Here is a 10,374-nt window from a genome sequence, read left to right on the forward strand (position 1 = left end):
ACAAACTTATATTACCATTAATCATCCAAAACCCATATTACATTATATAATAAAATAAAAACATAATTCAATAGAAAATAATACATTAAACTCAAAAAACTGTGATATAATAAGTAAACATRTCTTTTTTATTATAAAAAGATAAAGTTTGTTGCAATTTATTAAAAAAAAACGGTTGCATTTATAATTAACCACAAAGATAATGTATTCTACTAAAAAAAAAAAGTCAACATATGCATTTAGAAAAGTTGAAGAATTCAACATGTATATTACCAAAAAGTCAATTAAAGATGTAATGTACATCACATAACACTTAATGTATGTAAAAGTCAATTTCTTTAAACTCGATATTAAAGAAAAGCAAAAGGTGGATCGATGTCATAYGAGAACTCACAAAAAAGAAATGCCACTTTAAAAACAAAGATAGGCTTATATGATCGACCATACTATGATCCATTCATCAATTTGACATCACAAATGCCGACTTGTTCTTTTGTGCGTTTCTCTTCCATCGTACAACATGAAGCATTAGCTTTGCAGCCCAAACAGACTTCATGAATCGAAGGGGTGTTTCGTTAGATGTATTAAACAATAACTAATGTGATTAAAAATATAAGAAACTGTTTGATATATATATATATATATATATATATATATAATAATACAATATCAGATGTTGATTGCCCAAAATTCTTTTACAAGTTAAACCCTTTCTTTTCATTTTCATTCCCCGAGTTATATTATTATAACAAACAACCCTTAGGTAGGAATAGGATGTGGATTGTGGAGGGAAAAAAAAAAAAAAAGAAGATTTAAGAGTTTTATTATAAAGAATGGGCCGTTCACGGAAGCCCAAAAGAAAGTATTTGTATTTCTTCTACGTCTACCCGACCCGACCTCATCGCCAGAACCGAAGGCTCCGCCGCTAGATTTGGATTCAATAGAAATCCACCGTAGGCGACACACAGGGAATCATAGCACTTGTTTTACTTTCAAGCTAGTCTACTACCTCACCGTCCCCTCGAACCCTAACGACGCTGGCGGCCGGATCTRTATCATTTTCAAAGGTAAGACGCTCCGCTCCATCTTCATACAGCTACCACCATTTGCGATTTCCCTACCACACCTCTCCAAGTTTCGCTTAAGTTAGGTTCAAATTCGATTTTCTTTATTTATTTTTGTATGTTTCTATCAACCCTTTTTAGATGGTAACGATTATGTAGTTTCATGCTTCTGTCACTTGTTATGTTATACAATCATTCGATTCGATATTGAATGTTGTATATCTTGTTGTGTTGTTAATTTTGCCTTTATTTTTTGTTATTGGTTTTGAGTTTGTTATCATTGTTTTCTTACCAGAAACAATGAGTCGCTCCAGCAGAACGCTTTATGTTGGTAATCTACCTGGAGATATTCGCGAGCGTGAAGTGGAGGATTTGTTTTACAAGGTGACCGGCTTTGGTTTCATTTATAYTCTATTTGTTCATACTTTTGTTTGAACTCAAGTGCTGCCTGATTCAGTTTGTTTGTCGAAGCTGGATTAGGTGCGCCACTGTTTTTTTKGGAGTACATATTTTAGTTATTCTAGTCCCCTTGGGTCCCCTTGTGCTTTGAAAAAAGGCCTGGACTGTATCTCAGTATTTGATCATTAAGACGGTTGCAGTAAATATGAAATCAATAGCTTGGGACTGAATTTGCAAGAATTCAAGATATTCTTATCAGATGATAAGCATCGTGTCTTATATGATCTGGGATTTGTTTCATTAGGAGGAAATTAATTTCTTTCATCAGCACATTTAAATATGTTAATACATTCAATCCACCTTACTAAGAATCAGACTTGTAGCTTTCATAGATGAAGGCATGAAGCAAAAGGTGCAAATAATGTTAAGGAATGCTAAAAGATTGATGTTCRAGACTTTGACCTTCGGTAATATTGGCCGATTAAGAAGTTTTCTTATGTATATTCTTTTTCCAAATTGCAGTATGGTCCAATAGCCCGCATCGATTTGAAAGTCCCACCAAGACCTCCAGGTTATGCTTTTGTTGAGGTGAGCTTTATCTTGTTTACRCTACTGCTTTTACATTGTTTCTTTTTTCCTCATGATATGGTGTTCTGTCTTATAGTTTGAAGAGGCTCGAGATGCTGAAGATGCTATCAGGGGTCGTGATGGATATGATTTTGATGGGCACAGATTAAGGGTCGGTCGCACATACAAGGCACACATAACTATTGAGTTTTTTAAGATGGTAATAGTAGTGGCAGTCAACAAAATAATTCTTTGTTGTTTGAATAGGTGGAACTTGCCCATGGTGGCCGTGGCAACTCATCTGCTACAGATCGTCATAATAGCCACAGCAGTGGTCGGGGTGGTCACGGTGGTGTTTCSAGACGCTCCGATTATAGAGGTACAAGTATCAGATTGGAAGTGCCTTGTCCTGTTTATTGGAATACATTGTCCTCAAATATATTTATTTGCATTTTATAATGCAGTTTTAGTCACTGGGTTGCCCTCTTCTGCTTCATGGCAAGACCTTAAGGTCAGTATGATTAATACCGTAATGCTTACACTTCATTGATTCCTCTTGCATTTCTTTTAATCCCACTTCATGCACCCTATGCTCCAACCTTGATTGTAATAATTGGTGATGTCAACTTCTCAATGCTATAATGACATCTGTAGCGTGATAAATTCAGATAATTGTGCTCTTTCAGGATCTGCCTTGTGGGAACTATTATCATGAACTGAAGTTGAGGTGTTTTTGAAATATTAGTTTAAGTTGTGACTTGTGAGCTGAAGTAGAACTTAGTAAAGAACTGAGAATAGAGACAAAACTTAGATAGGGGGAGAGCAATTATTCTGTTATATGCATTTCAATCCATTAAATTGGCATTGACGTTAACTTTTGGTCTTGATCAATTTTTTTCTTAACTTTTTCCCGGTCGAGCACCTAATTAGAGAATTGAAAAAAGATTCATAAGATTTGCGATATATGAAAGCATGATTAGCAAGATATATTCTATACCATTAAGTTCGATATTGTGATTGACAAATGACACCTTTGAGTTTTGTTTTAAAAATTACTGAAGTATCTGTTTCCTATCTTTTAAAAGACGATAGAAGATGGCACATCATTCGCCGCAGATTCCATGATTTACATGTTGGACCCAAAAGCTTTTGTTTCTGCCACTTTATTTCTTAAATTGTTTCCGGTTCCTAAAAGAACTTTGAACCATCATAATCATTCAAGTTGAATGTAGTTATTACTTTTTCCCCTGGCATGAGCATTTTATTATTTGGGTTGGAGTGTATTTGTCTGTGATCCACTTTGTCATGCACCATTTCTATAGCTAATACATTGACAATGCTAAGACTGATGAATATTTAGTTTGCTGAACAGTGTGATAGTTTTTATAATGCCATATCTCATTTYTTTTTCTAAAGCCACCCTTTTTGCTAGAAATGTGTGCTTTTGGTTAGTCTTCTACTGCACTATTTGAAGGCAACCATGCAGTGATTTCATTGGCTCAAGGGCACTTTCAGGGTTTGTATTTTTGCCTCACTTCTCTTGTTTTCCAGGATCACATGCGTCGAGCTGGGGATGTTTGCTTCTCCCAAGTTTTTAAGGAGGGAGGTGGTAAGATTGTTATCAGATAGAAAGTTTTTTGGTTATGCTATGGTGAGTCGATGTGGATATTCTTAATTGAGTGGTAAGGCTGATGTGATAATGTCATTTATTTTGCAGGCACCACCGGGATTGTGGACTACACAAACTATGATGACATGAAATATGCTGTAAATAATTATCTGTTTTTTGCCCTGTGTAGTCATTCTTTTGAAGTTAAAGCTCAAACTTCTGGCCATCCGTGGTGTTATTTAATATTCACTATCTTTTATCACAGATAAGGAAATTGGATGACTCTGAGTTCCGGAATGCTTTCTCTCGCGGAGTTATACGTGTATGTTTTATRCTAATATGCTAGTGGTTGATGTGTTGTACACGCTGCTTTTTTTGCATGTGCTTTACTCTACATGAAAACTACCTATAGGTGAAGGAGTATGATTCTAGCCGCTCTAGGAGCCGTAGTCGCAGCCGGAGCAAGAGCTATAGCCGTAGTCGCAGCAGAAGCCGAAGGTTGGTACCTGTTTCATTGCACTGTCTACCTAAAATTTGTCTCGGAAGCTCTCTTGCTTTCAAATGAATAAGAATGATAACAATAAAAACCATGTCTTGTTCTATATCTTTGTACAGCAAATCCCCAAAAGCAAAATCTTCTCGCCGCTCAAAATCCCGTTCGAGGTCTGCTTCTCCTCGTTCTCGTTCTGGATCAGAACCCCGCCCATCTGCAAGGTACACATTTCTAGTTAATATCTTTGGTTTATGTTCTGTGTWACTATTATGCTAAAGGTTCATGCCTTAGATAAATCAGACCTATGAAACAAGGGCATTTCATCATCTATAAGTAACAAGTCCTCTGCTATGTATTTAAGCTTGCATCCTRCATCATGATGCCATAAGAAATGGTTTCTTCATCCTGTTTCTTATATCAATTTGTGTTCTCATGTTAAAGATTTGCTTTTCCTCTTTCTTACATATTTTATGTTATATTAACTGGAGAAGTTGATACACTAGCATCGATCTAGATGAATGTTTACTCTAACGTAGGCAGTAAGAACGAGTTTTTAGGAATAAAATGAGTTCATGTTACTCAGGATCCTGGTTCGAGAACTGGGTACATTTGTGGCTTTTGACTTCGTTTACTTTTCTCGTTTACTTTTCTAGTTTTAATCCTGTGGATTGGTTTATGATTTTGTGTTAGCAGGCGTCAAGAAACTGATTCTCTTAAACTATCTTTCGTTTTTTTTTCTTCTGAAAAATTTGAAGATGAAACTGCCTTGTTTCTGCCTTTTTAGATATGGATATATACGACTCTCAAAGGATTGCATGTTAGGATCTTCATGGGATATGTTACCAATACCTATAACACTTGTGGTTGTGGAGGTATGATATTTTGTAGAAGCCAGTTTTGGAATCCCTTGTGGTGTCTTTTTAATAAGCATCACCAATGTCCACTGGTGCTAGATTGGGACAAGAAGAATCCTGGATATGGATTGCAATCATAAAGCTGGATTGTGAATAGGCGCTATATGATTATGGACTATGGCAATCACGGTTTTAACAAGTTGGATCATATCATTGCTTCTCCAAATGCCACGTAGAAAATAAAGCATGCTGTTCAACTTATTTGTCGGCTTTATTGGTATCTTGTTCACTTGTGTCTCGATTTGCATCCTTTTTTCTCCTTTCTCATTTAAAGATAATTTATCGTTGGCCTTCTAACTTCATTAGGTCTGTCATATATTGGTCTCTGTTGGGCTGCTAAACATTTGGATTTTCCATTGATTGTATTGATTATGGTTACTGATTCTCTGACGTGGAAGTGGCATCAAGGCTCTTGGATCAGAGTAAATTAAGAGGAACTTTTGGATATTAAACTCGGTTGTTTCTGGAACTTTTGCAGATCTCCTTCAAGATCCAGATCTCCGCCACCTTCTGTGAGTGAAACCGTGATTTAATTTTAACCCGTTAAAGTTAACTATCGTCTGGGAGTTCCATCTTACATCTTTTCCTGCTAAATATGTATATCATTTGGCTGGACAATTGTGGTAGCATTTACTCTGATTTTGTTTCATCAGCCGTTTAGATTTTGCTACTGAGTATTAATCCTCTTGATATCGGTGTCGTGTTCTGTTTTCTTCTGAACTCAGCGCCCAAAGCGGGTTAGTAAAAGTCCCAAAAGACGCAGTCCTAGTAAGAGCAGGAGTCCGAGCAGAAGCAGGAGTCGTAGCAGGAGCAAGAGTTTATCACGGTATGGTTGCATACATCTATTTTTTGCAATAAGAATAAGAAAAAGTCATGCTGGTAGATGTACATGTATATTATATGCATAATTTTTTTATTTGTAATTTGGCAGGTGATGAAGCTGGTGCTAGTTGATGGGTTGGTTCTGAAGTGGAGCGGGAAAGGTTGTTTTGGAGCTAAGAAGTTAGCTTAGCCAAGTAAGTTGAATTTGGAACATGACTTATATGTAAGCATGGATTTGGGATTGTGGATGTCTATTTATACTTCACTAGACCGAGTTGTTGTATGTTGACTAGAGTTAATGCCTTTTTGGTTCAAAGTTTTTCTAGTTTCTTGTGGATTCCAGATGGCACATATTTGGTATTTGATGTTTTGACAACGCTTGAACAAGCCTCAGCCAGCTGCTTGGGCATGCTACTGTTAGGGCGGCTTTCATTTTGTTTCTGTTGTGGGCTCGTTTGTGTCGACTATTTTCACTTGACATGACATGACATGACATGGTAGGGAAGGAAGGTTGATCTCGTCTTATGACTATTTGTAGGGCTATACCTGCTTTAAAGACGTATTTTGGCATGACATGGCTCATCCTGCTTACCGTCAACTCGATTCTTTTATATTTGGAGTTGATCTCTGTTTTGATAAATATATCATGCGTGTTTCTAAAATGAAGAACATGTGATGTTGGACAAGGAAACGGTAATGTTATCGTATTATATTTATGGATTTTCATAGCGAATTTAATGTCCATTTGGCAAATTTTAAGCAAATACAATCGTTACTCTAAAATAGTAAAAAAAATATTAAACAGTTTTGGTTGTGGGCCTATGTCTATGATGATGAATAAATATATGCGGATGCATTTATCAGGCAACGTAATGATTTTCTGTGACTGTTTGTTCATTGGTGAAGGTTTTAATTTTAAGTTAATTTGTATTAAAACCAATGAAAATAAGAAAAATTACCAAAAACTAATTTTTTTTTATAAAATTAAGTTGGAAACGTTCTCACTTGGATAAGTTGGTGAATTAATTTCAATTTTACAAGAAAATAGGTTTAAGACAGACAGACAGACGATAAAAATAATTATGAAGACATGGAAACAAACACATAATACAAAATTATTTAAGCATCATTTTGTTGATCAAAATTAACATAATAACAACAATAATAATAATAATAAAACGAAAGACGCAAACAAGAAGAAACCAGACACATGGCGACATTGAGCACCACCTGTTCTCCTTTTTGTTCATAATTAATTGTATATCTACTAAAATGCAAATTAATATTTTGATGGTTTTTTGTTTCATTTATTATCAAATGATTTTTTTCCTTCCATAAATCGATGTCCATTTTCATGAGAAGACACGTCACGTTTTTATAACAATTTACATAAATAACATTACCTTTCCATGTTTTTCCCCTTGGTAATTAGTGTGGGCATAACATAACAATGACACCTGCTTGTTTACTCCACTATAGAAATAAAGGAAACAAATCCAGACACAGGCTTTGAAAGAGATACAATACTAAACGACATTAGCGGTTCGATTCCACTGGATTTTATCCAGGGCTCTTGGAATTAGTCGAGGTACACACCCACAATTAACAAAAAAAGGAAATACAACATTGAAACAAGTTTTATTTAAGAGCCACGAAACAAGAATAAGTATTATGGTCACACATACACAGATAGGAGTAGTCTTTAAGTTTGACCAACCATGCCTTAAATCTTTCCAACTTAGCAATGGCAGGAGGCCATTTCTGCTGGCTTAGTGTTTGGTCTTTGGCTTCTTCACTACCATCACGGTGCAATGGGCATGATGGGTGACATAGTCGCTTACACTTCCCAAAACCGCCCTACAAAAGATTTTAAAATCATGTAAAAATTAACAGAAAATAGGAGTGATTTGCAGTGGCATTTTCGCATACGAAAATCCCACCACAACTTTTGAAGAGGATTCCATGTTTGCGCAACAATTGCTCACAAGTAAGAAACCAGAATCGTTTGGTTTACTTATCAAGCAATCAGGACTGGATAAAGGTTTAATTAGTTGAATCATGATCTTTTCACAGTAATATAATTGCAGAATAAATACATCTTAGTGCAGGTAGCTTCCATCAAAGCATGCGTGTTGACATGCATAAAATCTAGTTACAAAAATAAACGTCACCTTTTAATTGCTCCATAACCATGGCTACCAACCACCAACATGGCAGCATGGTGCCTATCTACAGCTTCACATAGAACATTCCTAGCATCGCCTTCCACAACTTCCACATTCACATCATCCACCTATACAGAAAAGTAGCTTTTAGAAATAATCCAAACAAGTACAAGTAATAAATGAGTGAAACATTTGAACCTCTGAAACAACCATAATCTTTCAAATGCGTTAGATGCTAAAAGTTGCAATGAAGATGAGTCAAAACACGCTTATGGTTCCAATCACACAAGCTCTTTTCCTATACTTGACAGTATTAGATGCTAGAAGTTCCAAAATCGGCTTACAATTCCAATCACACTATGTAATGTAAACAAGTGATTATCCGGGACATGAACTTGCTTCATGATCAGATATTGAGACAATAGCATTTCCATTGGCTTAAGTATACATACAGAACCTGATAGAATGTTTGCACTAGGACCATTACTGTTTCGACATCAGGACTTTCCATAACCTCGCAATTTTGATATCACACTCAATTCCAACCAGGAAAATCTTATCAATTTGGAATTGGAATTGGAATCGACAGATTAATTAGTATTCAAGTAGATTCTCCCTGCTATGCTTCAAAAAAAGAAAAAAAGAAGATAGACAAAAAGTAGAAACCGATTTGGAATGGCAAAGCTCCTTTGCCTTTTCCACCACTCGAGCAGCGATCTTCTTCAAATCCGAATCCACAAAGGGAAAAACATCAGCCGCACCTGGATTCATGGATGATATACCAGAAAACAAAGTTAGGAAAGAGGAGATGAAATGAGCAAGTAAAAGTGAGATGAGTTGAGTTGAGTTGATTGTACCAGGACCGGCGAAACCGATGGCAGAAGTAGGAGAAGGCTTGGAGTGAAGAAGGAGCAGCTTGAAGGGAGAATTGGGGAAGTGATCCAGGGTCCATTGAAGTGCATAAAAACTGTGGTCGCTGTCATCCAGGCCGACGATCATGAGGGGTTTTTGTGGCGTTTCCATTTTTTGTACAATGATTTCTGTAGGTGGGTGGGTGATTATAATAGAAATGGGAAATGGGAAATTCCAGAAGAGGCGAGATACTTAACGACGCCGTTAGACAGGGGTCCACACTACCTTACCTTTTAATTTTATGGTTTTCAGTTCAAATTCCTGGTTACCTTTTAACAGAAAATCAAAAAAAGAGTGAATAGAATACCATGAATGAATGAGTGTTTTATTTTTTGTGGTTTTTCTTTAATCTAAGCCAAGCCAAGCCAAGCCAAGGTATGTAATAACTTGGATGAATTTATTGTAATATCTTAGTTTGAATGAACCTACCTTCAATTTATTGTATGAAGATGATTGAACTAGAATTTTTAAAACATCTACAATCATTTCGTTCTCGTTCTCGTTCTCTAGAATGAATGATATGTAACTTGAAATTAGAATTATATTTCGGTTCTTTAGGATGAATGATATTAGATTTAGATACGGTCATTACAAAGTAAATAATCTCTCTCTTACTTCATCTCATCATACACATAACTCTCATTCAACATCTTCTTTTTGCCCATCCAACAACCTAACTTCCCGGATTTATTCCTAACCCTACCCATCCTACTTTGCTTTTTAAGACTACTACACTTCCATTCATCATCAAAACTGCAATTGTTCACAAGTCCGACGACCGGTTCGCATATTCTTGTACCAATGCCCCAAACAGAGAACCCCTTTCCATCAACCGCGAAGGTCTGTCGAATTCTTTCGCATAACCTGCAAGTTTCCCATTCCAACTCCAAATCATAACCTCACAAACAACTACTACCACTACAACAACAAGGGATGAAGGGACTTACCGGCATCGATGACCAAAACACGATCACAGTCCATAACCGTTGGTATTCTGTGAGCAATGCTGATTATGGTGCAGTCCGCAAAGTCTTCTCGTATGATTTTCTGAATCACCCCATCCGTCTGTGAATCAACAGAAGCCGTTGCTTCATCCATGAACAACAGCCTGCTGTGCTTCAGCATCACTCGTCCCAAACAAAGAAGCTGTCGTTGTCCAACACTCCAATTATCACCATTATCAACAACTAAGAAACAAAAACAATATGTTCAGTTTTTCTTCTCTTCACCAATAAAGGAAAGCAGCGACTCTTTGTTGGATTCGTTTCTAGTACCTGCAGAATCTAGTTTACCAGGTTTTGCAGCAACAACATCGTTCAGTTGGCATCGTTCAAGACTCTGCAAAACAAGTTCTAGGATGAGATAAATCCATGGAGGTCAAAACATTATAGATCATGGTCCAACGATCCATGAAAACAGGAGTGTATAT

The 10,374-nt window shown here is 36.4% G+C and overlaps 3 protein-coding genes across 9 annotated transcripts; 1 reads left to right on the top strand and 2 right to left on the bottom strand.

Annotated features, from left to right (window-relative positions):
- The first annotated feature begins 980 nt into the window (after positions 1-980).
- LOC112505213 (serine/arginine-rich-splicing factor SR34-like) lies at positions 981-6,225 on the top strand. 6 transcript variants are annotated; one of them, XR_003068349.1, is made up of 16 exons: positions 981-1,067; positions 1,360-1,448; positions 1,986-2,051; positions 2,128-2,220; positions 2,298-2,409; positions 2,495-2,541; positions 3,582-3,639; positions 3,748-3,797; positions 3,905-3,961; positions 4,052-4,137; positions 4,255-4,353; positions 4,917-5,004; positions 5,086-5,263; positions 5,353-5,558; positions 5,772-5,872; positions 5,978-6,225. XR_003068349.1 is itself a non-coding variant. In XM_025109152.1 (14 exons), exons 2-14 carry the CDS (start codon positions 1,365-1,367, stop codon positions 5,979-5,981), a joined length of 891 nt encoding a protein of 296 aa, XP_024964920.1. In that variant the 5' UTR covers positions 981-1,067; positions 1,360-1,364; the 3' UTR covers positions 5,982-6,225. The 6 variants fall into 6 exon arrangements, 2 of the variants coding, with proteins under 2 accessions (XP_024964920.1, XP_024964921.1); XR_003068352.1 differs by having other exon boundaries at positions 2,128-2,202; XR_003068350.1 differs by lacking the exon at positions 981-1,067 and adding an exon at positions 1,076-1,145.
- Positions 6,226-7,316: 1,091 nt separating this feature from the next.
- On the bottom strand, positions 7,317-9,104 carry LOC112505214 (universal stress protein PHOS34-like). Of its 2 annotated transcripts, none has more exons than XM_025109154.1 (4): positions 8,891-9,104; positions 8,700-8,794; positions 8,040-8,161; positions 7,317-7,725 (listed from the first exon to the last, which is right to left on the bottom strand). In XM_025109154.1, exons 1-4 carry the CDS (start codon positions 9,054-9,056, stop codon positions 7,638-7,640), a joined length of 471 nt encoding a protein of 156 aa, XP_024964922.1. In that variant the 5' UTR covers positions 9,057-9,104; the 3' UTR covers positions 7,317-7,637. The 2 variants fall into 2 exon arrangements, with proteins under 2 accessions (XP_024964922.1, XP_024964923.1); XM_025109155.1 differs by having other exon boundaries at positions 8,727-8,794; positions 8,891-9,070.
- A 397-nt stretch (positions 9,105-9,501) lies between these two features.
- LOC112505212 (ABC transporter C family member 4-like) lies at positions 9,502-10,322 on the bottom strand (the record flags this gene model as incomplete). Its single annotated transcript, XM_025109151.1, has 3 exons — positions 9,502-9,809; positions 9,893-10,132; positions 10,220-10,322. Coding segments are annotated over 3 exons (444 nt in total), but the record flags the coding sequence as incomplete, so codon positions are not given.
- Between the last annotated feature and the right edge of the window lie 52 nt (positions 10,323-10,374).

Source organism: Cynara cardunculus, unplaced genomic scaffold, assembly GCF_001531365.2.
Source record: "Cynara cardunculus var. scolymus isolate 2C unplaced genomic scaffold, CcrdV1 Un_Scaffold_9082, whole genome shotgun sequence".
Lineage (NCBI taxonomy): Eukaryota > Viridiplantae > Streptophyta > Magnoliopsida > Asterales > Asteraceae > Cynara > Cynara cardunculus.

Excerpts from the sequence above, each read along its gene's own strand:
- LOC112505214 (XM_025109154.1), bottom strand. The coding sequence starts at position 9,056 with ATGGAAACGCCACAAAAACCCCTCATGATCGTCGGCCTGGATGACAGC. Across the intron at positions 8,795-8,890 it reads CATCGGTTTCGCCGGTCCTG|GTGCGGCTGATGTTTTTCCC; the intron begins GTACAATCAACT and ends CCATGAATCCAG. Across the intron at positions 8,162-8,699 it reads AGCTTTGCCATTCCAAATCG|GTGGATGATGTGAATGTGGA; the intron begins GTTTCTACTTTT and ends TTTTCTGTATAG.